Source organism: Anser cygnoides, chromosome 12 (assembly GCF_040182565.1).
Source record: "Anser cygnoides isolate HZ-2024a breed goose chromosome 12, Taihu_goose_T2T_genome, whole genome shotgun sequence".
Taxonomy (NCBI): domain Eukaryota; kingdom Metazoa; phylum Chordata; class Aves; order Anseriformes; family Anatidae; genus Anser; species Anser cygnoides.
The window spans coordinates 1,625,009-1,651,354 of record NC_089884.1 but is presented as its reverse complement, the minus strand read 5'-3'; the positions used below and the strand labels follow the sequence as shown (position 1 = coordinate 1,651,354).

At 60.8% G+C, this 26,346-nt stretch overlaps 3 protein-coding genes across 3 annotated transcripts in view; 1 reads left to right on the top strand and 2 right to left on the bottom strand.

The window, feature by feature from the left end:
• The first annotated feature begins 16 nt into the window (after positions 1-16).
• On the top strand, positions 17-5,309 carry CDH15 (cadherin 15). The gene is made up of 14 exons (XM_067004306.1): positions 17-163; positions 1,153-1,287; positions 1,526-1,681; positions 1,767-1,911; positions 1,997-2,157; positions 2,318-2,446; positions 2,563-2,748; positions 2,844-3,097; positions 3,257-3,399; positions 3,478-3,714; positions 3,795-4,034; positions 4,341-4,477; positions 4,571-4,726; positions 4,805-5,309. The coding sequence occupies exons 1-14, from the start codon at positions 113-115 to the stop codon at positions 5,000-5,002; spliced, it is 2,328 nt and encodes a 775-aa protein (XP_066860407.1). The 5' UTR covers positions 17-112; the 3' UTR covers positions 5,003-5,309.
• A 156-nt stretch (positions 5,310-5,465) lies between these two features.
• SLC22A31 (solute carrier family 22 member 31) lies at positions 5,466-9,301 on the bottom strand. Its single transcript, XM_067004309.1, is given in 10 exon segments — positions 5,466-5,714; positions 5,716-5,941; positions 6,036-6,147; positions 6,231-6,442; positions 6,529-6,637; positions 6,739-6,872; positions 7,139-7,307; positions 7,569-7,723; positions 7,794-7,897; positions 8,856-9,301. Coding segments are annotated over 10 exon segments (1,794 nt in total). The 5' UTR covers positions 9,294-9,301; the 3' UTR covers positions 5,466-5,579.
• Positions 9,302-16,067: 6,766 nt separating this feature from the next.
• The window catches only part of ANKRD11 (ankyrin repeat domain containing 11), a 119,353-nt gene continuing 109,074 nt past the window's right edge, over positions 16,068-26,346 (bottom strand). The window contains 5 exon segments of the mRNA XM_067004302.1: positions 16,068-16,472; positions 16,475-22,413; positions 23,144-23,291; positions 23,739-23,881; positions 25,350-25,553. Coding sequence (XP_066860403.1) covers positions 16,212-16,472; positions 16,475-22,413; positions 23,144-23,291; positions 23,739-23,881; positions 25,350-25,553 — 6,695 coding nt within the window. The 3' untranslated portion in view covers positions 16,068-16,211.

Sequence of the window (26,346 nt, the reverse complement as noted above, 5' to 3'; positions counted from 1 at the left end):
CCCGGCCGGGGGGGGCCCGGCCCGCTCGGCAGCACATGTGCTGTCACTCAGCCAGCCCCGCGGTTATTTTAGCTCGGGGCCGGCGAGCGGCTCGGACTGCGCCCGCTCGGCCATGGGGCCCCCGCTCCTGCTCGCCTGCCTGCTCGCCCCCCTCTGCGCCAGGGTAAGGGATGGGGCTGGGGGGGGGGGCTGCAACCCAACCCCCCCCCCCAAAATGGGCTGGTGCTGGGGGGGGTGGCTGGGATGGGGCCCAGGCCCCGCAGACGCACGTCCCCGGGGGTGTCGGGGATGGGGACGGGGGCTTTGGGGATGGAGACGGGGGCTTTGGGGATGGGGATGGGGGTGCCGGGGATGGGGACAGGGGTGTCGCAGGCTCCGCGCCCCTCCTGGGTCATTTTCCACCCCACAGATGGTGGCAGTGGCCGGGGCAGGGGGGGGGGGCCTCCGGCACATTGCGTGGGTTGGAGAGCAGCGAGAGGGAGGCTGGGGGGGGGCTGGGTGCTCAGAAACACCCTGCTCCCCTCATCGCCCCCAGCAGCAGTACCGGATTTCCCCCCCTCGCCCCCTCCCACCCCACTGTTCATGCACGGCCCCCCCCAGTGCCCCTCACCGCGGCCTCAGGCCTGAGCCATGTGGGGCTGTTGGGGTCTGGCCTGGGCCCCGTAGCTTTGGGGGGGGGAAGGAAGGCAAGCGGACCTGCAGGGCAGCCCCCCCTCAGCCCCCCTATTGTCCAACCACCCTCTCCCTACCCTCCCCGAGCTCTAGCAGCCTCCCAGATAAGTGGGGGGGGGGTGGGTCTCCCCACACGCCCCCAGCCCAGCCCTGGCTGCAGCCCCCCCGCTCCATGCCCCCCACTCGTGCCCCCACACCCAGCCCGACCCCCCCTGCCCTCGCTGCCACATCCACGCGGTGACGGTGACGTGGGCTGGGGCCGTGCCAGGCGCTGCCAGCCCCAAACAGCCCCTTCCTCCCCACCACGGGGGGGGCACAGCCTGGCCGCAGTGTGGGGCCGTGCCCAGAGCAGTGCCAGGATCATTTGCGGACCCCTTCCTGGGGTGCACATCACTATCATGGGGGGGGGGGGGTGGCAATCACGAAGCCCCTAGGGGAGCCCCATGTCCCTCTCGGCAGCGCTGTGTCCCCCCCCCTCAGGGTGCCAGCATGGCCCCAGGCAGCCCCCCCAGCTGGCAGCAGCACGAGGGCCCCCGGCGGGTGAAGAGGGCCTGGGTGATCCCCCCCATCAGCGTCTCGGAGAACCACAAGCGCATCCCCCACCTCCTGGTGCAGGTAGGCAAGGAAAAAGGGGGGGGGACCCTGCGGGGGGGCAGCACAGGGCCCCCCAGCGAGGGGGTCCCCATGCACCGCGGAGGGGATGGAGCTCCGGGCATGCCCCGATTCCCCTGGGGTGCAGGGACCCCCACTCCGTGCACCCTGCCCTGGGGGCGAGGCACCCCCCCCACCGCAACCCCAGGGGTCCGGGGGGTTGGCCCCCAGCCCCAACCCCAGCCCCGCTTTCCCTGGGCAGATCAAGTCGGACAAGCAGCAGCCGGGGGGGGTGATCTACAGCATCAAGGGGCCGGGGGTGGACGAGGAGCCCTTGGGCATCTTCTCCATCGACAAGTTCAGCGGCAAGGTCTTCCTCAACGCCATGCTGGACCGGGAGGAGAACGACCGCTTTCGGGTAAGGATACGGCCCGGCCGTGCGTGCCCATGACCCCCAGCCCCCCCCCCCCCCCAGCCCCAACCCACCCGCTCTGCGCCCCCAGCTGAAGGCTTTTGCCCTGGACCTGGGCGGCGTGACGCTGGAGGACCCCACGGACCTGGAGATCATCGTGGTGGACCAGAACGACAACCGGCCGCTCTTCCGCCAGGACGTCTTCACGGGGCGCGTGGTGGAGGGCGCTGAGCCAGGTGGGGCCCTGCAGGCACCTTGGGGGGGGGAGCACAAGCCGGCCTCCCGTGCCGGTACCCACCAGGGGCGCTCCGGTGGCCGCAGGGACCTGCGTGATGACGGTGGAGGCCACGGACGCCGACGACCCCGAGACGGACAACGCGGCGCTGCGGTTCTCCATCCTGGAGCAGGGCGCGGGCGGCATGTTCAGCATCAACGCCACCACGGGCGAGATCTGCACCGCGCGGCCCGGCCTCGACCGAGAGGTAGCGGGCACGGGGGGGGGGGGGGCACCGGGAGTGGGTACCAGGGCTGGAGGAGCCATGGGTAGGTCCATGCGCAGAGCCAGCCGTGGTGAGGGGGGGGGACACCCCGTCCCTGTGGCTGCTGGGGGGCTCAGCGCCTCCCCCTCGCCCCCCCCCGCAGAGCGTGGGGGTGTACAACCTGACGCTGCAGGCGGCCGACATGTCCGGGGACGGGCTCACCACCACCGCCACGGCCGTCATCTACCTGGAGGACATCAATGACAACGCCCCCGAGTTCACCAAGGAGGAGGTAGCGGCCGGGGCGGGCTAGGGGGGGACATGAGAGGGGGGACACCCCCCGGGGTAGTGCCATCCTGGGGGGGCAGATGCCAGCCCTGTGCCGCTCCCCCCCCCCCCCCCCCCAAGTTCTCCATGGAGGTGGAGGAGCAGGCGGCCGGCGTGGACGTGGGCAGGGTCCTGGTGCACGACAAGGACCTGGCCGGCTCGCCCAACTGGCTGGCCAAATTCACCATCCTGGAGGGCGACCCCGAGGGCGCCTTCGCCATCCACACCGACCCCCACACCAACGACGGCGTGCTCTCTGTGGCCAAGGTGGGCACCCGGGGGGGGCACCTGGTGTGCGGGGGACGGGGATGCGGGTGCTGGCAGCCCCGCTGACCCCGTGTGTCCCCCCCACTCCTTGGCAGCCGCTGGACCACGAGGTGCGGGACCGCTTCCAGCTCACGGTGTCGGTGCAGAACCAGCAGCCGCTGGAGCCGGCGGCCCCGGGCAGCCCGCGGGCGCTGGCCACGGTGCAGGTGCGGGTGCGGGACGTGAACGAGGCGCCCGTCTTCCGCGAGAACCCGCGGCGCGTCAGCGTGCCGGAGGGGGCCCCCCCGGGCACCCCCGTCACCACCTACACCGCCAGCGACCCCGACACGCGCCAGCTCCAGACCCTCTCGTGAGTCCTGCAATTTGGGCGCCCGCTCCCTTTGCAACGCCTCCGGCACCCGCTGCATTTGGGCACCCGGGTGTGCAGCAGGCAGTGGGTATTTTGGGAAGGGGGGGTGGTGACGGCGTGCCCCCCCCCCCCACACACACACACCCCCCGTGCCCCCAGCTACGCGCTGCTGTACGACCCCGCGGGCTGGCTGCAGCTGGACCCGCACTCCGGCACCGTCCGCACCAAGCGGGAGCTGCGGCACCCCTCGGCCTTCCTGCAGGGCGGCTGGTACATCGCCCTGGTGCTCGCCCGTGATGACGGTGAGCATTACCCCCCCCCCCGAGCCCCCCCGTGCCCCCCGCCACCCCCTGACCCCTCTGCTCTTTGCCCCCGCCCAGCCGAGCCCCCGCTCTCCGCCACCGGCACCCTCTCCATCGAGATCCTGGAGGTGAACGACCACGCGCCCCTGCTGCAGCCGCCGGCCGGCGTGGTGTGCGGGCGGCCGGGCCGCGGGGGGAGCCTGCTGCTGGGGGCCACCGACGAAGACCGGCCCCCCCACGGCGCCCCCTTCCACTTCCAGCTCAGCCCCCAGCACCCCCAGCTCGCCCGTAACTGGAGCATCACCCGCTTCAATGGTGAGGCATGGCCGGGGTGGGAGGGTTGCTGTCACACGGGGGGGTCCCTGCTCAGCCCTGCCCGTGTGCCCCCCTCGCAGTGACCCACGCGGTGCTGGCCGTGCTGGTGGACCTGCCCGAGGGGCCCTACTCGCTGCCGCTCCTGCTGCGGGACTCGGGGACCCCCCCGCGGGAGCAGCAGCAGCTGCTGAACGTGTCGGTGTGCCCCTGCGGCCGCGACGGCACCTGCGAGGACGGCGTCCTGGCCGCTGCCACCGCCACGGCCGGCATCACCCTCGAGGCCCTCCTGATCATCCTCGGCAGCAGCGTCCTCCTCCTGCGTGAGTGACACCCCCCAGAGCCCCCATACCCACTCCCGGGTACCCCAACCCCTCCTCGTGTCCCAAATCCCAGCAGCATGCTCCATCGCCGCGTCCCACCTCCCACCCCCTGCCCCATCCCGGTCCTGGCCACCCCGTCCCATCCCAACCCATGTCCCCCATCAAGCCCCCCCAGCAATCCCTACCAGCACCCCAGCACCCCATCCCAGCCCCATCCCCGTCCCTACCTTGCCCAATACCCCACACCCCGTCCCCCCCCGGGGGTCCCGGCCCCCGCCGCCCCGTGCCCACCCGCTCCCCCCGCAGTGCTGGCGCTGCTGGGGGCCGCGCAGGTGCGTGGGCGCCGCCGGGCGCTGCGCAAGGGGCTGCTGCAGCGCTCGCGGGACGACATGCGCGACAACATCCTCAACTACGACGAGCAGGGCGGCGGCGAGGAGGACCAGGTGGGGGGCACCCCGGAGGGGGGCTGGTGGGGGGGGGTCTCATCGCAGCCCCAACAGCCCTGACCCCCCCCTCCACACACACCATCCCCGCAGGACGCCTACGACATCAACCAGCTGCGGCACCCCCAGCTCCTGCAGCCCCGTGCCAAGCCCCCGATGCGCAGGGACGCCCCGCTGCGCTCCGGCACCCCCTCGGCCCCCCGCAAGCTGCCCAGCGGCCCCTCGGACATCGAGGACTTCATCAACGAGGTGGGACGGGGCTCAGCACCCCCCCCGCACCCCCCCCCCCCCCCGTAGCAGGGCTGATGCCGTCCCCTGTCCCCGCAGGGGCTGGAGGCGGCTGACAGCGACCCCAGCGTGCCCCCCTACGACACCGCCCTCATCTACGACTACGAGGGCTCGGGCTCCGTCGCCAGCCCGCTCAGCTCCATCGTCTCCAGCCTGACGGACGAGGACCAGGACTACGACTACCTGAGCGAGTGGGGGCCCCGCTTCAGGCGCCTGGCCGACCTCTACGGGCAGTAGCAGGGGGCTGGGGGGGGGGGGCAGCAGCAGGGGGCTGGGGACAGGAAGGGTCTCGCACACGCGTGTGCACGAGGTGCCCAGAGGTGGAGGCTCCGTGCACGCACCAGGTGCCCGGCTGCAGGGGCTTTGCACCCCCCACGAGCCCCCCCCCCCCCCACCCAAGAGCAGCAGCAGAGGGACCCCGCACCCAGCAGAGCCTTGATGGTGCGAGCAGTGTGCCACAGAGACCCCCCCCCCGGTCCCTTCCCAATAAAGATCCCAGCCAAGGGGGCCGGCGGGACCCTGGCCGCGCCAGCCGCCCGTGTAGAAACAAGGCACTTTTATTGGCAGCCTGCAACCCCCCCCCCCCGGGGCATCACCCCCGCCCCAGGACTCCCAGCACAGCTCCTCCTGGGGCAGGATCCGGCCCCGACGGGGGGGTGGGCGCGCAGCCCCCAGCCCAGCCACCGCTCACGTCCTGGGGCTTTGCGCCCAGGGCCACGTGGCGACGGGGGGGCCCGGTGCACCGGGGGGGGGGGGGTCCCAGCATCGTGCTTGCCCCCCCCCAGCCCTTCCAGCAGCAGGGAGGGGGGCACGGCTACGTCTGCGGGGGGGCGGCCGCGGGGCTGTGTCGGGGGCCCAGCGCCCGCTTGGTGGAGGAGACGAGGCGGGAGTAGTCGTGGGGGATGCCGCGGGGGGCGAGCAGGGGCAGGTGGTCCTCGCGGGGGGGGGCGGCGGAACAGGGGGGGCCGGCGCTGGCTCTCGCCGTCCTGCAGGGACTGGGGCAGGCCGCGGCCCTGGCTCTCGGGCAGCAGCATGATGCTGAGCACCGAGAGGATGGCGAAGGAGGCGAACACCAGGTGGTGCAGGAAGAAGCCGCGGCTGTTGGGGATGGCCGTGATGGGGGCGGCCGCCTTGCCCACGAAGCTGGCCCCCACGATCAGCCCCAGCCCGGCGCCCCTGCGGGGAGGGGGGGGGGGGAAAGCGCTCAGAAAAAGGGGGTGCCAGGGGGGTCCTGCCCGCGTCCCGGGGAGGGGGCGGCTCCCCCCCTCACCTGACCACGGTGGGGAGCACCTCGCTGGCGAAGAAGATGCTGAGCATGGTGACGGCGTGCGAGGCGGTGATGCCCACCACCGACAGGGTCAGCACGATGAGGTCCAGCAGGTCTGGAGGGGAGGGGGGCAGCAGACATCAGGGGGCTCATCCTGCACCCCCCCAGCACCCGGTCCCGCCGTTCCCCCGGCCTTACACTGGGTGAGGGCCAGCAGCAGCAGGGAGGAGATGCCGGTGAGGACGGTGCAGAGCAAGAGGACGGCACGGCGGCCGAAGCGCTCGGCGGTGAGGCAGAGGAAGAGGCAGGCCACCGCCTCGGCGCCCACCAGCGCCAAGTAGGAGGAGAACCGGGGCAGGTGCGGGGCCAGGTTGCGGGTGAAGCAGTGCCGGATGCCGGAGCCGATGAAGCTGCGGGACAGGGGGCTCAGCGGGGTAAGGGGGGGCCGGTTAGGGCCGCTACCCCCCCCCCCAGCGCTATCCCCCCGCCTGCTCACGCGGTGAAGCCGAGGATGACGCTGTTCTTCCAGATCACCCTGGTGCTGAAGATCTCGCAGATGGCGTGGTAGCGGGGCTGGGGGGAGCCCTCAGCCAGCATCTCCAGCTCTGCACGCACATTGGGACCGGGTTAGAGCGGGCACAGCCCCACAGAGCCCCAGCACGGCCGGTTTGGGAAGGGGGGGCCCTGCCGGACACCCCCCACGCACCCGCCACGAGGCTCCCCTGGTCATCAGCACCGCGGCCGCTGCTCTCGGCCAGCGCCTGCAGCGTCTTCCTGGCCCTCTCGAGCTGCTGCGTGGCCAGCAGCCAGCGCGGGGACTCCAGCAGCAGCGCCGGGCACCTGGGGCAAGCGGCGGTGTCACGGGGTGTCCGCGGGGACTGGCCCCAACCCCAGCACCACCACCGCCTCCCCCTGCCTGGCCCAGAGCCGTGCTGTGCCTGGAAACCCTCGGCTTCAAACCTGAGCAAACATTTACCCGGAGAGCCTGGAGAGCCCCGGCGGCTTTGATGCCCCGCAGCCCCGGGCAGGGTGTGCCGGGACAGGGCGCTGCCCAGCATGGCTTGGCCCCCTGCGCACACCAGCCCTGAAATGGGGGGGGTCCTTACCACCAGCAGGCGGCCAGCAGAGCCAGGATCATGGTGACGGCGCCCTGCAGGACCCGCCAGTCCCGGCACAGCACGGCCAGCCCCGGCAGCAGCAGCTCCCCAGCGATCCAGAAGAAGCCGGCCACCATCGTCACCTCCAGCCGGTGCGGGGGGTCGCACTGCTCCAGCCCTGGGGGGGGACGACAAGGGGTGCAGCATGGGTGCCATGGCCACGGGGCACCCTACAGCATCCTGCATCCCACAGCGCCCCGCATGCTGCAGCACCCTGCACCCTGCAGCATCCCACTTGCTGGAACATCCCGCACCCCACAGCACCCCAAACCCCGCAGCACCCCAAACCCCGCAGCATCCCAAACCCCGCAGCATCCCAAACCCCGCAGCACCCCAAACCCTGTTCCGCCTCCACCCCAGACCCCGCCAGCACACTCACGTGCCACGTAGAGGGAGAGGAAGGCGCCCGCCAGCGCGGCCCCGAAGAGCATCCGCGCGACCAGGACCATGACGAAGCTGATGGCCAGCGCCACGCCGAGCCCCAGGGGCACGGCCAGCCCCAGGGACACCACGAAGGTGGGCCGGCGGCCGAACCTGTGGGGCCGGGCGTGAGCTGGGCCGGGTGCCCCATGGGGGGAGCACCCCGGGGACCCCCCCCCATTACCTGTCACAGGCCAGGCCGGCGGCGACGCTGCCCAGCGTCCAGCCCAGCAAGTGCGTGGTCTGCTCCAGGGGCACCTTCCAGCGCGAGGCGCACACCAGGTCCCACTGCGGGCCACGGGGATGTGTCTGCACGGGGGTTCCGGCAGAGCCCCCCCCTGCCCACAGGGCTGGGACGGATGGCGTGGGGGGGTCACGAGCCCCACGCGTTGTCAGGGGGCTTCTGGGCAGCCCCCACCCCCAGGCAGAAGCGTGGGGCCCAGGGCGGTGCTGGTGGCCCCCAGAGCCCTGTCCCTGTTGTCCCCCCCCACACTGCAGAGCTCCCTGCCCCCCCGCCACCCCAAGACCCCCCCATGGGGGTCTCTCAGCTGTCTCCAGGATCCCCCAAGCAAAATTCCTGTCCCCCAGGCCCCCCAGAACAGCCAGGGCTTTCCCCTGCTGGGGGGCCCAGCTTGTCCCCCAGGTACCCCCCCCAGCCCCCTTCACACCCTCCCCAGGCCTCCCCACAGCCCCCCCCCAGGCCTCCCCAACCCACAGCCACCCCTTGACCCCTCCTGCACCCACGATCCCAGGGACCCCCGACCTCCTCCAGCCTCCCCCAGCCTGCGCCCCCCCCGAGCTCTCCAGGCCCAGGCCCCTTCTGGGCCCCCCCGACCACCCCAGACCCTGGAGAACCCCCAGACCCTCCCAACACCCCAAAGTCCCTCAACCCCCCCGGGACCCTTAGGACTCCCCAGAATCCCCCACCCTGATCCAGGATCAGAGTGCCCCAGCTCCCCCAAACTTAGGGATCCCCTCAACCCCCTCCAAACACGGAAAACACCCCCAGACCCCCCCCCCCCCCAACAAAGGGAACACCCCCAGACCCACCCCAAACCTTAAGGACCCCCCCCAAACTTAGGGACCCCCCTAAACCCCTCCCAACCTCCCCATCCCCAGAACCCCTCCCCTATGACCCCAACCTTAAGGACCCCCCTAAAACCATCCTCCCCGCCCCCCTCCCATCCCCAGGACCCCCCTCCTACACCCCCAAACATCTCCCCCCCCCAGTACCCCCCCCCCCCACCTGTGTGACCATGTTGGAGCGCAGCCCGGCGGCGGGCAGGGCGTAGTGCCAGCCGCGGGTGCACGGCCCGGTGCCGTCGGGGCGGGCGGTGCCGGTGGCGGTGGCGGTGCCGGCGGCGGTGCCGGGGCGGTACCGGTAGAGCTGGCAGGGGCTCCAGCCGCCGCGGAGCCGAGGGACGGCGGCGCGGAGCAGGGCGGCCCCCGCCAGGCGGCGCAGCGGCGGCGGCAGGAGCGCGGCGTCGGGGCGGCAGCGGTGGGGGGGCTCCGCGCCCAGCGCCCACCCCAGCGCCCAGCCCAGCGCCAGCGCCAAGCACGGAGCCCACCCCCCCGCGGCACGGCGACCCCGGGGCCTCGACCCCCCACCCCCGGTCCCGGTCCCGGTCCCGGTGCCGGGTCCCGCCCCGGTGCCTGCCCCCGGCCCTGTCCCCGCCGCCGCCATCCCGCTGGGGCCGGGCAGGTGAGGGCGGGCACGGCTCGGCTCGGCTCGGCCCCTCCGCGGCACCGCCCCCGGGGCCCGGTCCTGCCCCCTCCGTGTGTCCTCCCCCCCGGTCCCGACCCCCGACCACCCCCCAGCCACGTCCCGACCCCCGCCCCCCCTCCCAGCCCAGCCCGGGTCGTGCCCCCCCCTCCCAGCTCAGCCCCCCCCGCGCACCCCGGTTGCTCCTGGGGGGTCCAGGGGGGGGCCGAGAGCTGCTCCAAGCTGCCCCGGGCCGGGCACCAGCACCCATGGGTGCTCCCGGCCCCCGCCGAGCCTCCGGGGGCTGGGGGCGCTGGGCCCCCCAGGAGGGCTCCGTGGTGAAGCCCTGCGAGGGGGGGCGCGGTGGGAAGGGGGAGGAAGCAGCCGAGCCCCCAAAGGAGCCTTTTTATTTTTTTATTTTATTTATTTATTTATTTATTTATTTATTTATTTATTTTCCTAATTTATTTGTGCACGTTACCTCTGCGCTCCCCCCGCCCCGGGATGGGGCACCAGGAAGCAGCCGCAGCCGCCTCCTGCCCCCGCGGGACAGCGAGGCCGGGAGCTTCCAAATGGTGAGAGAAAGCCGAGGCGGGCGCGCTGCTGGCGAGGCGGCCACGCGGCCGCTCCGCGCCGTGCCCCGCAGAACGGGCGAGCACAAATCCTTGGGGGGACCCGAGTGGGGGACTTCACCGGGAGGATCCCGACCCCCGTGGCGCAGGGTCGCGCGGGAGCGCGTCGCGCCGTTGCTTTACCCCGCCGATGAGAGGTCTCCGTGCTTACCGAGGGCACTTTGCAGTTATTTCATGAAGGGAAGAGCAGGGCTGGGCTTTAGCTGAAAAACCAGCTGTGTGAAGGTGCCCCAGGCCCCGTCTCACCCCAGGGAGCAGGAGCAGCCCCCCCAGCTGGTGCCCATCGCCCACCCCAACGCGGCAGCCCCGGGCTGGGCTGGGGACAAAACCATTTAGGATCCAGCGAGGCCACGCCACCCATAAACATGTCGCTGCCCGCCTGCCACGAGCCCCAATCCCTGCTGTAGGAGCGGGGGGCATCAGGCCAGGAAAGGCAGGACCCCCGCTGGGACACGATGGAGGGAAACCTTTGAGATCCCCGGCCCCAGGAACCGGGCGATTCCTCGACCTGCCACAAAGCTGGTGGCAGCTGGGGCTCGGTGCGCGGCCGTCCCGGCACAGCGGGCGCTCCCCCGCGCTGTTTGCGCCCAGCAGAGCCTGAGCTGCAGCGGGAGGCCCGGGCTGCGCCGTGCCCTTGAGCCGTCCCCGCCAGCAGAGCCGCTCCCACGAGGAAGAGGAGCCGCGTTGTGCTCAACACCTCCCCGCTTCCAAAAGCAGCAGCAGCTGAGGTGTTTGACCAGCGTTTGCGCCCGGAGAAACTGGAAAAAGGAAGCAAGAGAGGCGGGCGTGGGACAGCCGGGCTTCCTGCGTGCCAGGCAAGGGCGGGCGGCAGCTGCAAGCACGGCGCGGGGGCCGCGGGAGAGGCACTTGAACCCCTCCGGCTGCAGTGCTGCACACTCGTGCTCGAGGACCGACTGCCAACAGGATGGCTCGGCTGGAGCCAGGCTGCTGCTTGCGAACCCCACGGCACAGACACGGGGCGTGCACGGAGCGAGCGCAGAGCACGCAGCAGTGGGACAGCCCCAGCAGCACAGGGGAGGGACAGCCGGGGCACCGCGTGCCCCTTCCCTCCCTCACCCCTTACGGAGAGGCCCCGAGAGCAGGAGCGAATTCAGCCAACGGGGCAGCCGCGAGCAGCACAACCTGGGTCCTGGGGCCACGGCAAGACCAGGGCAGCGCTGGGCTCCCCCCTTCCTGCTCCGAGCCCTGCAGCCCCAAAGCAGCAGCTCCTCGACTCGGTGCACCCGGCTGCACCGCCGCAGAGCCAGCACCATGGGGACAGGAGCCACACGAGGGAGGGAGACGGCCTCTGGGGGTCTCTGCAACACGAACTGCGGTCAGGGGACCTGCGTGCACAGCCCGGGCACATCGGACAGGCTTCCAAACACCGCTGCACACCTCCGGGCCCTTCCTGGTTCCTTCAAAGCGCTGCCTGGGGTGAGCTATACATACAAAGATAATTTTAATTAATTTATTTATTTCTTTACACATAACTGAAAGTGATGTTACAGTACATAAGTTATTTACAACTGTGCAGTAATGTGTTGCAAAATAAATTATCTAGAAGGCAGCAAAAGTACATTGTTAATGTATATAAAAACTGTACAGCATTTATGGGATACAATTTTTCTTTATATGAGTATTGGCTCTGTAGTGTTTTCAAGTTATGTTCTCAGAAAGAGAAACGAAATGCCCAAGATTAAAGGAAAAAAAATATATAAACCACATGGATTTTACTCCATTAAAAACACAGTTGGCAAAGTCCTTTCTCTGCGTCACCACGTGCTGCCCGTGCCGCCCGGCACGCGGCGCCCGCCGCTTCCTCCGCTCTTCCCAGACGGTGGCGAGCGGCGGCCCCGCGGCACCGCGGGCGCTCCTCCTCGCGCCCGGCGCCGTCCACACCTTCAGAGCCGCGTCTGCCCAACTCGGACGCTGTCTTTTGCTTCTAATTGTTTTTTGTTTTGTGTTTTTTTTGTTTGTTTGTTTGTTTTAGACATACCCAGGATGGAACAGAAACTCAAACACCCCCCCCCTCCCCCCATTGTTTCCTACTGCAGCTTCTCTGCGAGCAGATCCGCAGAGCGGTGGAAAACAGAGAGCTGGAAATCGCTGTGTTCACAAGTACATGGATCGCGTGGTTGCTGGCCCCGCTCAGCAGCTTCTGCAACACACAAATGGTGTCCTTGGCCTCCTCCCTCCACGCCTCTGCCAGTCCCGTCGCCGGTGAGTGCTCGCTGCCCGCGCAGACCGGCTGCCTCCCTGCCGCAGCAGCCGGTTGGAAAGGAGATGCGCCCCGGCCCGCTGCCCGGCGGAGCTGCCGTCAGTCCGGAAGCGAGGGACGCGCTGTGAAGAAAGTGCAATTTTTTTTCTTATTGTTTTGTTTTCTGCCGATAGCTGCTTCCTCCTCCTCTGACCAGGGATTCATCAGCAAGCGGTAAGGGTGAATGTGAGCTCGACCGCCCGACCTCGGAGGGCTCCCGTCCTTGCCAGTTTTCAGTGATGTCTCCTGGTTTTGAACTGTCATGCCGGCAAGAGCACAAAGTCATCGTTCACGTCGACCATTGGCACATAGAACGAGGGCACCTCGTTCACGCAGAGGGATTTGTGCCCCGCGGGGTCCAGCTCCTGCACCTTCAGCTGCCACTCCATCCTTTGCACCGCGTTCAAGGCAGCAGCCTCGTGTTGCTGTCGCATGAGCAGGCACGTCTGGATCGGGGAAAAAAAAAACAAGCAGAGGTGAGGGGTGAGTGGGACAGGGCAGGAAAAGCTCCCGATGCTGGTCCCACCCAGCAAAGGCAGGGGACCTGCAGGGATTGTGCGGGACAGCGCAGCACGTGGAGCCACGGACACCCTGCACAGCCTCGCAGAAAGGGAAGCAGGACTCAGGACATCTGGGAAGCCCCCACTGCTTCGCAGAGGTCCTGGGACAGGATTCGATTCTTGCCATCGCTGCCCCTGAAGACGAGGACAGAGAGCCCTTCCCACCAGCTGTGCTGCCCGCACCACCCGGGGACGCCTGCGCCCAGTGGATTTTTGGAAACCACAAAAACGCAGCTTCCCAAAGCAGCATCCAGCCCAACCGAGTGGTTTGCTGTCCCCGCGGCTGGGACCGCTGTCACCGAAAGCCTCCCCGGGGCGCCGAGCAGCAGGACCTGCTCCCAGCATCACACCCGCGCCTCTCACCTTCATCCGATCGTACTTGTCATCCACGTCTTGCAACCAGGAAATGAACTGTCGCGCGTTGAAACGGTCTCTGACCGATTTGTTTTCGTCTCCCTAAGCAGAAGACAGCGACAGGGAATTACATGGCGATTTATTTATATTTTTTTTTCACTTTAAACAACCAAAGGTGTAACAGGCCATATCCAAACCCCTCTTACGGCACACGCTGACCAGAAACAGGGCTGAAGAAACAAGAAAGGCGCCTGCAGAGAGGGAGAACAGCGTGCGGCTCCCAGCTGCTCCTGCAGCCCTTGGCCAGGGGCTGCAGCCCGAGACAGACACACAAACACGCACGCAGGCACTGCCGGCTTTCCCTTTCCGTGCAGGAGACCTGTGCCAGCCCAGCACAGCACCCGCACCACTCCATCTCCTCCAACTCACGCCCGAGAGCACGTTGCTGGAGAAGCACAGGCACCTCGTGGCTGGGAAATGCCGAGGGATAAATCAAGGCTCCCAGGTCACCAGGTGACCACTAAACCCCACGATCCTGCTGCTGCCGGGATCCCTCCTGCACTGCGGGCCTGCAGAGGGTCTGGCGGGGTGGCGTGGCTGTGGCTGCGCCCCTCTGCTCTCACAGAGCCGGCTGCAGAGCCCCAACGCAACGGCCCAGCTCTGGCACAGAACCACGTGAAAGCAGGGAAGAAATGCCCGTTTTTTGCGGGCTGTGCATCAGTCTGGCCCTTTCAAAGCTGGTAGCTGGATACAAGTTAATTTAATGGCTCTCTCCCTATTATTTGACAGGAAAAGATATCCCAGAGTGCAGTAAAATGAAGCTCTCAAATGTGCAGATGATCCTGATCAAGAAGGGCAGAGTGTCCTGAGACTCCCTGATAAACGTGAGCCATCTCTGCTTCCAGAGAGACACGATGCTCCCCGTGTCGCCGTGTTCCTGGCGCGCTCCCTTCCCCGCACACACACAGGGAATCCACCCCACCGCGTGCAGTTCGAGCCCCCAGGAACTGAGCCAGCCCGGGCGAGCTGGGCAGGTCTTAGGCAGCGAGTCCTGCACCTGGGAGCCGTGCTGTGTGAGCAGCAGCCGGGCAGGAGGAGCTTTCCTGGCTCCTGCCTGTGTTCCTCCGTCTGGAAAAGCCCGTCGGCCCCGGGATCGTGTACAGCACCTCTGAGACACTCCTTCACCACTAAGACAGGCACTGACCTGATTTTCTAGAGGCATGTTGTAGACCTCGGAGTCCAGCAGCATGGTGCAGGCACTGAAGGGCACCGCCTGGTTTGCAATAGTCCTCGCTGCCCGACAGTGAACTCTCAAAATCTCCTGCTCACAGGAGACGATGAGCTTCTCCTGGGGAAGAGCAAACAGAGCAGTGAGCGTGGCAGCCTCGGTTTCCCCAGCAAAGGCAATTCAGGACCTGTTCCCAAGCAGGAACTCCTCAGAGCGCTGCCTTACCCGCTCTATGCTGTGCTGGAGCCGCAGCTTCCCCCTGACGGCTTCCTGCTGCTTGAAGAGCTCCTTCAGGGGCTCCGCGAGCGACGGCGGTGGGGCGATCTGCGGGCAGACAGCACGAGGTTAGAGCTGGGTGTGCAGCAGCTCACGGCACGGCCACGAACAAGGGCAGCGGGTGGAGCACGTCCAACCACAGGGATGAGACTGGTAGAGAAATACCAGCAGGAGCAGCCCAGCCTGGACACCGAGGCGGTGTCCGTGTCCTCATCTGTCTCGGGGGCGAGGAAGCAGCCCCGGAACAGAGCGGAGGGGCAGCCCAGCCCCGCAGGTCCCGCTCTTCCCTGCTCCGCACACCCCAAGCCCAGCACAAGCTGCAGGACAGGGGAGAGGTTGGTCTGGGAAGGAAGGAGCAGATGTGACCGTGGGCTACGACCACCACGGTGCTGTGGCAGGCGAAGCGTATCTTAACTCACGCAACCGGTAACTCGCACTCGGCCCACACCGCTGTTCTGAACAGGCAACACAAATACTGCCAGAGCTGGGTACTTTGCAGCGGCTGCAGCAGGGAGGAAGGCAGGGCCTGACCCTCCTCCTCTGGCTGGAGCCCCGATTTATGCCTGCAGCACCGAGGTTATTGATGCACCTGTGTCTGCAAAGGCCGTTCGTGCAGCACAGCAGCACAACACAGATCCCACTGCCAAGGAGTGAGGGCTACTGGCAAGTCAAATATTGGGGCTGGGTAAAAGGGAGGCAGGAGTTAAGAGCAGCTATCTTTTTCCCGCAGTCTCCTAGGTTCATCATCCAATTACTGCGCTGCCTGTAAAAGCGATTTTGCCTTCTGGCCTCAAATCCAGTGGATTCACATAAACTTGCTCTAAAGCCCGAACAAATCTCAGGTTCCTAAGCACAGCCTAAGGTCTCCTCTGCAAAAACACCTCTCAGAGGATGCACTTATCACGCAGCCATCCACTTAGCGAGGCTTAGTTTTGCCATCGTGAGCACGCGCTCTGGGTGCACGAGGGGACAGTCTGGCTGTGCTTGTAGCAGCAAGGGAGGGCAGAGCCCCCGACCCTGTGCTTTAAATTGAATGCTGCAGAACCAGAGAGGCCACTCACCACTGGGATATGGAGCTTGCTGAGAGGCTTGCCATCCAACAGGTAGGAGCCCGTGTAGGTGACGTACTCAGCGTAGCACTGAGGAGCTTGGGGAGTAATGTAGCAGAGGATTTTCCGCTTCTCTTCAATCTTTTTCCTGATCTGGAGGTACTCAAAGTAGGGGTTGGATCTGTCGCTGTGGTAAGGTTCGATGTCGTCCAATTTTATAGCGTCTACGATAGCTGCCAGAGTTTGCTGTATCATCTCCCGAGTCTGCTGGGTGGACGTGTTGATCTGCTGCTGCAGCTGCTGGTTGGAGCGCTGGAACCTGCGTTTTCGCGGGTGCTGAGTCTGGGAATCGTCCTCCTCCGTAATGCGGCCTTTGGCACGTGTGGCAGGCGCAGAAACAGGAGGAAATTCCTTCTCAGAAGACGCGGCGTTCTGCTTGTTTTGGTTGGCGAGCATCTGAGCCCGGTTCCTGGTAATCCGCTGAGGAATCTCTTCTATTTTGGGCGGTTTGGGAGCTTCTGCTACCGGTTTTTGTACCGGTTCAACAGTTTCTGCTTGCGCGTTCCCTGGAGGCGCATCGGTCTGGGAGGAAGAGACTTGGCTCCCCGCGCGTGCCGCGGCGCTCTCCGGCACGGCGCTGCCCTCGGCGCTGGCCGCGGGCGGGGGACAGGCCTGGGAGCTGCTCTCCGGCACCCCGCCGGAGGAGGACAGGTCCTCCTGCACCACCTCCACCTCCTTGCTCTCGGCCTGGGCAGACTCCGACGAGGTTGGCTGGAGAGTCTGGGCTTCCGCGTCCTCCCCTCCTTTTTCTTCAGCTCCGCTGAGCCCTTCCGAGGTGGCATCCTGCGCGGCCGCTTCCGATTTCTGCTCCTCCGCCTGCGGCTCTGCTTCCAGAGGCAGGGCAGCAGCTGCCTGGCTGGCCGGGGGCTCCTCCGCGTCCCCGGCAGCTACCGCAGGCGCGCTGGCTTTGATGATGCCAGCGCTCGTTTCTGAAGCTGTCACTGGGCTTTCTTCCACTGGTTCTGCCTCGGCCATCTCCGTCTCCGCCACATCCTTAGGCTGGAGCGGCAGCTCCGGCAGCGAGAAGGGGCCGAGGTCCAAATCATCTTCGGTGTTGGTGAACGGATCGGGCCACGTCACCGCCTCCTCTGTATTTGCCGGCGTGGTGGTGGTGTTTTCTATATAGTTGTTCTCTGGCGCGCTAACAACTTCTGCCTGAGGTTCTGCTGGCATACAAGGGGGCTCCGGAGGTATCTCGGGTGCCTCCTCTGGAAGAGGCTTGCAGTTATTGAAGAATGTGTCTAACCTCGTGGGGGACATGTACGGGGCTTGCTCTTCAGCATTTGCTATTTCTCCTGGAACTGCTTCCTCAGCATCTTCCTTGACTTCATCGAGCCCCGGCTCAGACACTGACAGCGGGTAAGATATCGGAGAAACAGGGTAGGACGTATCTGTGGGAATGAAGGCTACTGGTGTAGGATGAATCGGCTCTAGGGAACAGAGCGGAGGCTTGGGGGACTCGGAAAACCTCTGGGGAGATTTCATCAGAAGCTCTGAGCCCATGGACCAGGTGACAGAGTGCTCGGCTGCGTTAGCCATCAAGCTGGGAGGCATTGCAGCGTCGGGGTTTCTGGAAGGAGGGTTATCCCAGTCTATATTGTTTTGTTCTGGTATACCCGAACTGAAATGGTTTTCTTCGATCGGTGGTAGGTAGGTAGGCTCTGGAGGCATGATGGAGGCAGTAGCCTGCTGCTCTTCCGTGGTGTCCAACGGCATGCCAAGGTCAGGGGGAAGAGCACTTTCTACCGAAGGAGCCAGCAGCTCATCTCTGTGCGAAGGGGAGGATTTTGCTTGTAAACCAGAAAAGACACTTTCGGGAGACTGGGCGACTCCGCTGACAGCCCCTGGCGGACAGTGCAGAGCCTCCACTTTTGGTGACGAAACCCCATAATCTGGTGAGTAATACCCAGGAGACAGACACTGGAACTTCTCGGTGGGAACAGAAGGAAGGGGAACTTTTTCCTCCATTAAATGCTGCACCGGAGAGTCATAATTTGATGTCGCCGGGACGCTTTGCTGCCTGAAAAATTTATCTCCAACAGTGAACTCTTCCTCAGGTGCCCTTCTGATATCAACAGAGATGGAGCGATAAAGGTTCGTGGAGGGTATGGTACGGGTCGGGGTCTGACTCGGGTTCTCGGGGAGGCCACCCGAAACGTTTGCGTATCTGTCAAAGAAGGATGGAGAACATGCGTTCATGGACATGGTGGATATGGGCAGCGAGTGCTGCGAGTCCGCGCACTCGAACATCAGGTCCGTGTAGTCTTCGTTGCTGCACGAAGGAGTCCTGGGCGTCTGCATCACCTCCTCGTAGCTGGGACACGACACGACAGATGCCGGGGTTGGGACTCCCGTCGGCCGGTTCTGATCCGGCCTGGGGGAGGCCGGGAGGATCTCCTTTAGCTGAGGGCCCGTTATCCAGTCCTTGGAGTCCGTGCCAACAGCGGGTTGTGCCTTGTTTTCCGGTGACAGTATGGGAGTCAGCGGGCCCAGCTCCTTGAGCTTCTTGTCCTTGAGCTGAGTATCCAGCGTTAATGGCTTCTTTGTTGCCAGATCCAGACTCCTCTTGCGAACGTCTTCTGAGCTTTTAATTTTGTCCTTTAGCTTGGGGTCTCCGGACCTGTGTCTCATTTTCTCCATTTGCTTCATTCTCTCTTTGTGCCTTTTGTGGCGCTCCTCGATTTCCAGGTCTTTCTGGCTCAGCATCCTCTCGAAGCTGGTCATCATCAGATCACCGTCTCCCAGCAGCTTCTCCCTTGGCCTGGCATCCTTCTTGCCGCTGTCTTTGGAAAGGGTTATTTTTTCATTGCCATTGCTTATTTTTATTGACTCCGTTTTGTCTTTCTCTTGGTTCTCCTTGAGCTTCTCCTTGAGTTTGGTTTCACCGAATTTGAGGTTTTCCTCCTTTGATTTGTCCTTAAAGGTGGTAACTTGAGGACTGTCCTTCTCTTTAAGTGTTGACTTTGGCTCGTCTTTGTGATGCTTGAAGAAGCCATCTGTGTGTTTGTCTCTATGCTTTTCCTTTTCCTCCTTCCATTTTTCCTTGTGTTTATCTCGCTTCTTTTTCTCTTTAACTGTGCTGATGGCACTGGAACCATAAGTCTTTTCTTTTTCCGCCTTCTTTGACAGCTCTCTTTCAGAATCATTTTTATCTTTCTTTTCAGAAAATAAGTAATCAATGCTTTTCTCTGGTTCCTCATCAGGCTCTGCCTTCATATTGTAGGAAGTGCTAAAAGCCTCCCCATCCACAGAGAAATCTTTTTCATAATGACTGGAATCCTTTCTGCTACTGGAGTCTTTGAATTCATCTGATTTTTCCTTTTTCTCTGTCTTTTCCTTCTTTGCTTTTTCCTTCTCGTGGCTTTTCTTTGATGAAGATGAGGAATGCCTGTGTCTCTCCTTCTCCTTGAGTTTGTCCTGCAAGCAGGGTAAAGGGAGAGCGTCCTTAAACTTTTCTTCAGAGGCATCAGTAAGAGAGAGATTCGAAGACTCGAAGAGGCTGGTCAGTCCTGGCTCTTGTCCTCTGTCTGTGAAGCTGTCAGAAGAGATCTCGCTGATTTTGTCGTTGGAGTCATCCCTATAGTCGTTCAGAGCCTCCTCCTCCAATTTCTCCAACAGGCTCTTCTCTGACTCTCCTCCTTTTGAAGACTTTTTCTCTTTGGAATGCTCCTTATCCAGCTTCTCCTTATGCTTGTTCTTCACCTTGTCGTCACTGGCATGTTTCTTCTCAACCTTTTCCGGGAGCTTTTGCTTGTTTTTCTTCTCTTGATTGGAATCTATGGACGTTCTGTCTTTCCTGTCTTTGTACTTCTCCGAAGAATCCTTATCTTTCTTTTCTTTGTGTTTTTCAAAGGAATTCTTCTCCTTCTTCTCCTTCCCCCCTTCCGATGTTCCTTTGTCCTTCTTCTTCTCCTTAGAATCCTTATCTTTCTGCTTCTCTCCCGAGTGCTGCCGGTCGGAGGAGTACTTGCGGTGTTTCTCGGGGTACAGCTCCTTCTCAGCAGCTGCGCCCTCATCCTTCTCCTGCAGGCTGTCCAGCCGGTGCATTTCGCTCCCAACGGATTCGCTGACTTTGAACCCAGTCAAGCTGTAATCATCCCTCTCGTCTTCGCTTTCATCTGTGAAGATGTCCGCAATGCTGTACCAGCTCTTCTCCTTGCCTTTCTTCTCATCCTTTTTCTCGGAGAAGTCCTCTCGATCCACAAAGTTTTTCTCTTTCTTCTCTTTGACCTGGTCGAAGGAACTCTTCCTTTCTTTGTCTTTGCTGTGCAGGTCTTTGTATTTTTCCTTACTCTCTTTTTTCTCTTTGAAACCCTTTTCGAGTTCTTTGTCTTTTGGGATTTTCTCAGGAGCAGCTTTTTCACTTTTCTCCTTGTCGCCTTCTTTGGATTTTTCCTTGTACTTTTCTGGCTTCACTTTTTCTTTTTTTTCCTTGTCGGGAGCATCTTTCTTCTCCTTTTCCTTCCCAGAATGGTGCCGCTCCCAACTCTCCAGGGTTTTGCCACTGAACTCAGCATCAGACTTATCCTTGAAGAAGGTTTCACAGCCATATTCTTTGAAGTCATCTCGATAGGGCTCCTCCTGCTTTGTTTTACTATCTTTTCGGTCTTTAGAGCCATCAGAGGAATCTTTTCTATCTTTGTTGGTTTCACCTGTATCTTTTTCTTTCCTCTCCTTGACACTCTCTGCAGAATCCTTCCTTTTCTTATCCTTTTCAGGCAAATAGCTAGGAGCAGCTTTGTGTCTGTCTGTTTGGTCCTTTTTCTTCTCGGAGCTTTTGTCCACGTAGTCTCTGTCTTTCTTCTTTAAGAAAGCGTCCTTTTCATTACGTTTCTCGTTGTATTCTTTCTTCTCCTTCGTTTTGTTTTCCTTTTTCTTGTCTTTAATTTCCTCTTTCACTGGCTCTATGATTAGTTTTGCCACAGTGTCATTTTTAATCTCCCTGAAATCTGTTACCGGAGAATCCCAGCTATCCTCGCCTTTGAAATCGAAGGAGGAATCAGAAGACAAGTCTGAAAACCACCTCTCTTGCTGATCATCCGAGAGGCTGAACTTTGTGTCCTCGCTTTCGGGAAATTGGTTTTTGTTATTAAACTCATCAAACCCAGACTCATCCCTGTACATTTTTTCTTTTTTGCATTTTTCCTTCTCTTCCTTGAAGGATTTTTCTTTCTCTAGTTTAGCCACTTTCTCCTCTTTCAGCTCATTCTTCTTTTCAGATTTTGACTGCTTGTCCTTTGACTTCTTCTTTCTCTCCTCCTTGTGTATTCTTGGCTTCTCCTCTTTGGGAGACTTCTCCTTTACAGGTTTCTCTTTTTCTGATTTACTTAATCCTTCTCTGAAGGATTTGCTCATGTCTTTACTACCCTCTTTGACTTTTCTTAATGATTTCTCCTCTTTAGAGGATTTTCCAGTCTCATCTTTAAACAACCATTCTTTCTCCTCCACTTTACCTTTGGGGAGTTTTTCTTCCTTCTTACAGTGTTCTCGCTCATGCTTTAACACTTTCAATTTGTTTTCGACTGGATTTTCTGTCTCTACTATCAAGCCTTTCTCAGGCTTTTGTTTAGAGTCCTCAAACTCAAAAGAAAAAGTTTTGATTATTTTAATGTCTTGGCTGATGGGACACTGTCCCTTCTCCTTGTTTTTATGTTTATGTTTTGTTTTATGTTTTTTAACAACCTTCCCCTCCTTGTCCAGCTTTGGAATTGCTCCATCCACATTGCTATGGAATGAATTCTTTTTCTCAGAAACAGTGTTGTGTGGGTTGTTTTTCTTTTTGTGCTCTGGTTTCTTCCTGACTGGCTTTAGCGACTCTAAGCTCGAATCCTCGGACGAGTAGTCTGACTCGCTCGTCAGCCTCGTCCTTGTGGAGTCCGATAAGGAACTGACGTCTGACCAAGCTGGAGAAGATATGGTTTTCCAATTGTCCGTCCTCCAGTGCTTGGAGTGCTGTTCTGTAAGATTAGGATTATGTTTCTGGGACCCTAAACTCCCATGAGAAGAGGTCGATGAGGCAGACAGAGAGTTAAACAAGGAGGATTCTTTTAGCACTAGCCTGGAGTCCTTTACACAGCTAGAGCTCTGAAGAGAGTCTCTATCATCCTCCTCACTCTCCACGTTTTCACTCTCTGATTCAGAGGAACAAAATTTGTCATTTTTTTTGCCAAATCGAACCTCTTTGCTTTTCGTCTCCTTCTTCCGCTTCTTTTTTACTTTGCTTTTCTCCTTCTGCGGCTTTGTGCTGGCAGGCTCCCGAATCTTGCTGCTGGGCAATATCGAGTGGGTCGAAAGTCGCAGCTTCTCCCCCGTCCCCACAGCAACGCTGGTCTCCTCCTCGTCCGAGCTGTCCGACAGGATGCGGTGGGCAGCTTTCTTTGGTGTAATTGTGTTATTTTTAGTATAAGTTTTCACTTCCATTTTGGGTATGGAAATGAAACTGTTTGCTTTAGTCTCTTTTCTGTAATCCTTTTTCAGCAAATGTTTGTCATCGACTGGCGGGACCCGGTCCTGTTCATCGTCCTCATCAAATTCATACTCATCCTTCACCGGGGTGATGGTTTTGGGGGGCTCCTGGGCCTTGGGTTTGTGCTTCAAACCCTTCTCGAACTCTGAGTCTGTGTTATTGCCATCAACAGAGCTGGAGGGAGCGAAGGACGGGGCATCCTCCTCTTCCGAGGTCTCTGCAGAGGGAGAAAAACAACGCGTTAAGGCCTGAAAGGGGCCCTGCCACCCCTTTCCTCCCCCAGCCTTTGCTAAGCTTGCAGCTGCAGGCCCGAAACGCCGAGCTGGAAGATCTTTTAGAAGGGAACAGTCATCCACTCTCTGCCCTGCGAGGCGTGCTCCTGAGAACATCCAGCGTGTAGCAAGGGAAAAACTTTTTAACAGGATTATGACTGCAAATAGGGTAGGCCAAGACTCCCCATACGACAGGAATGTTTCCTCCAATTAGCACTAATGAAGCCTGTGATGTTTCCCACCTGGCTCAGGCACAGCAGCGGCACCGGCGGGGCGGGCGCTCGCAGTGCACGCTGCTGGGTGGCAGCGCAGCCTGAAAACCTCGGCGTTGCTCCAACGTCCTCCTGTCTGTGCACAAGCTGGGAGGTCACCCACTTTTTAAATGTAAAATATCCATTTACCTGCAACTGACTTCCCATCCTACATCTCGAATGCACCAGGCAAGCGATCTCAGCGTGGGCTTCCAGAGCAAAGAGCTAGAGCTCCCGGAGCGACGGGCTGGCAGTTACCTCGCCTGTAATTGGGTTACAGCTACAGCTGGGCTCCTGACTGTGACAGCAGTGTGCAGATGCTCTGAAAACAGCCTAACTTCACTGTCCTCTCAATGTCTCTGTATTACCAGACAGCTGCAGGCCACAGACCTTGCTTCCACATGCACGAAAAGGTCAGCCTCACCTGTTGAGCTCTCTTCGCTGGAGGGGTACGTCGTCTTCCCCAGGAGCAGGTTCACCATGGTGGGAGAATTAGCTACTTTTAAAGGTGTCTCCCCCTTCCTGTTGCTTTGATGAGGATTCCCTCCATAATGCAACAACAATTTCACCACCTGAAAATGGAAATTGAGACTGTAAGTGTTCATAAAGGTGTTTTGAATCTGTTGGGTTTTTTTTGGTAATCTTTATATATAACAAAAAGGGGACATGCTCAAGCTGGAGTGCAGCCCGCTGTCAGCCACAGGACAAGCCCTGGGGCACTAACAGACATCGATGAGAAAGAAGACAAAAAACAGCAACGTGAATCAATTTGGGCAGGAAAACGGGGAGAAGAACCAGCTGCAAAGCCATGCTCTCTCCCTGTGCTCCAGAATGAACTCTCCTCCTGCGCAAGTAAAATGCTGAGCAGTACGGGGGCAGGAGGTTCCCACCGCTACACGGCTATCAGCAGCAAACGATAATAAAATAACCAGAATCTCTGCATTTGCACAGGTGGCTGCTTGACACACAAGAAGAAAAAAGTCATTGAAAGAGAGCCGTGGAATCCAGCCACAACCAACCTTGAAGTGCCCGTTATTCGCTGCGTCGTGCAGCGGGGTGTCATCGTCCAACCCCTTGGTGTTGACTTCTGCGCCTGCAGCAAGCAACTGCTTTGCAACATCGTAGTAACCCCGGTTGCATGCCTCGTGCAACGCCGTCCAGCCTGCAAGCAAACAGACACCGAGAGTTGGGCATCACCTTCACGGAGAGAGTCAGAGACAGGGAAAAGCAACCTCTGTGCACCACCGCTGCCTGCACCAGGAGCCTGCAGCCCTGCCCTGCAGTTCGGGGCACCCTGCAGGACCAGCCCCACCTTCCCCTCGGGCTGCACCGCGGGCAGTCAGACTGTCTGCTAGAAACGGCACAGCCCTGGCAAACCCGAAGGCGAAGTTCTGGCTATGAAACTGGGAGATGTGCTGATGCCATGCGGGAGCTGGGTCTCAAATCCCTTCCCCTTCCAACTTGTCTGTAAGAGAAACACGGCCTCCTACAGCAGGGCTGAGTTCTGAGCTACAGACACTGCTCCGAAACATCCCCCACACAGACCTAACAAATATTTTCTGTGTGCTTTCCAAAGCAAGCAGCCATGCCACGGCAAAACAGGCCCTGATCTCGGAGAGAAACCAAACAGCCCATCTCCACAGTAACAGCGGCTCTCGTTCTCAAACAAACCTCTGAAGAACACAGGATGAAATATTTTATCATGTTCAAACAGACTATTTTTAAGCAGAAGCTGTTTTGAAGTTTCCCAGCAAAAGCGCGCGGCTCCTTGGGTGTTTTGCTGATAGCGCCGTGGGAGCTCGCCCGTTACCTTCACCGGGAGCGTTAGCAAGGGGCACCTGTGCCCAGAATTAATCACAGCCGATACCTCCGTCTAGCACTGATATTAATCACCCAGGCAGAGGAACACGCATAGCTATTTATAGCCAAAAAATCGTGCAAAGAGAACAGCAAAGAGCGAAGTCGAGCTCTTGGACGTGCCGGAAGAGAGGCTGCCTCGTGCTAATTTAGCCTCCTCGTCAGTGCAGGAGTGCAGGAGTGGCGTGGTTCCTCTCAGCAGCACCCCGCGTTGGGTACAGCCCCAGGACTGACAGCATTAGCCATTCGACTCCGGAGTGACGACTCCACAAACCTAGTGTTTTCATATCTTTATGCACGTTTCTTACGTTTTAAGTAAAAAAAAAAAGAGCTAAAACAGTCTGCCTCCCTTTGCAAATCCTCCTCCAGACTTCTCGGGCATCACCTGCGTGGAACAAGAAACGGCCCAGAGGGTCCCGGTCCCGTTTAAGAGCACAGAGCCACGAGAGCCCCAGACGACCCGCACCCCCAGCCCGGCAGGAGCAGGGTGGGTGCAGCCGGGACAGCCCAAGACTTCGGCTGCCAAGCTCCAACACATGAGCAGATGTTTTCCAAAGATTTTTTACTTTTAGAAATCTGTAGTTTTCTTTTTTTAAAGGACAGCAAGATGCTTTCCTCCCCTGAAGGCAAAATCATTGTTTTTGGTTAATCTCTCCTTTTCAGGTAGCAAACCTGTGTCGTAAGGGAACAACTTTCCCCGGTAGGAGCCACTCTCCGGGCGGAACATCCAACCCGACGGCAAAGCGCAGAGCTCCTGGTGTGGTGCTGCTCACCTGCAAAGTCTTTCACATTGACATCCGCACCCTCGATGATGAGCTCCTTGATGCGCCGGGCATCTCCTCGGATGGCAGCTCGATGCAGCCGAGTCTCTCCTCGCTCGTTTCTCTTATTTACTTTATCTTTGGTTTTGGAGGCAGAGTTAGGAGTTCCCTTCTGACAAACTGTGGACTGAGAGGGATGCTTTGGTGTTGTGTCAACTGCGAGGAGGAGAGAACACAGTCAAGAACTGCAGCTCAAAGCGAGACCTAAACCCTTAGAGGGAGCTGTTGCAACGCGTTTCATCTCGCCTCTCCACTGAAACGCTCTCCGCAAGGCACTGAGAGTTAACAGCCTCTGAAGTTGATGTGAAGACAGAGGAAAGCCTGTGTGTGTGTAATACAGATATTAATTGCAGGCTGCCAAAGCCCGCTGGAGAGAACTGCAGTCCTTGCAAAGACTGTAGGCAATCCCATGATTTAGGAGTAGACAATGCAGCTCCTTACCCTAAAACCTCATTTCCTAAGGGAAGTGGCCTTTTACCAAGCACATGTGAGGTCTGACAGCCTTGGGAGGGGAGCACATTTTCTGGGAACAGCTGAATGCTCTGAAGACTACACAGCTTTTTGCTGGTTTTCAAGTAACAGCAACATAAGCAGCTAGATTTGCGTTAAGGACAACAAAACAGGCGGCTAAAAGCTGCCGCGTCCGTGTGTAGGATGCAGATGTACGCACACGGATAGCACGCTGCGCCTCTAAAAACCCCAGAGGGGGGGTCACGCAACAGATAAAAATTACCAAAATCCCAAATCCGTGGTAAACACATTCCAGCTGCGCTGCATCTCACGTTACAGTGCGCGCTGGCTATCATCAGCCTCATCCTGCTCCCCAGAAGGAACGCCGAAAGACCAGAGGCTGGTGTTTGGCCTCGGTTCACAACGCTCCCCCGCACCCAGCACCCAGGGGCCTGGCAGAGCCCTGCGGCAGCGCAGCCGCCCTCCTGCGCCCAACTGT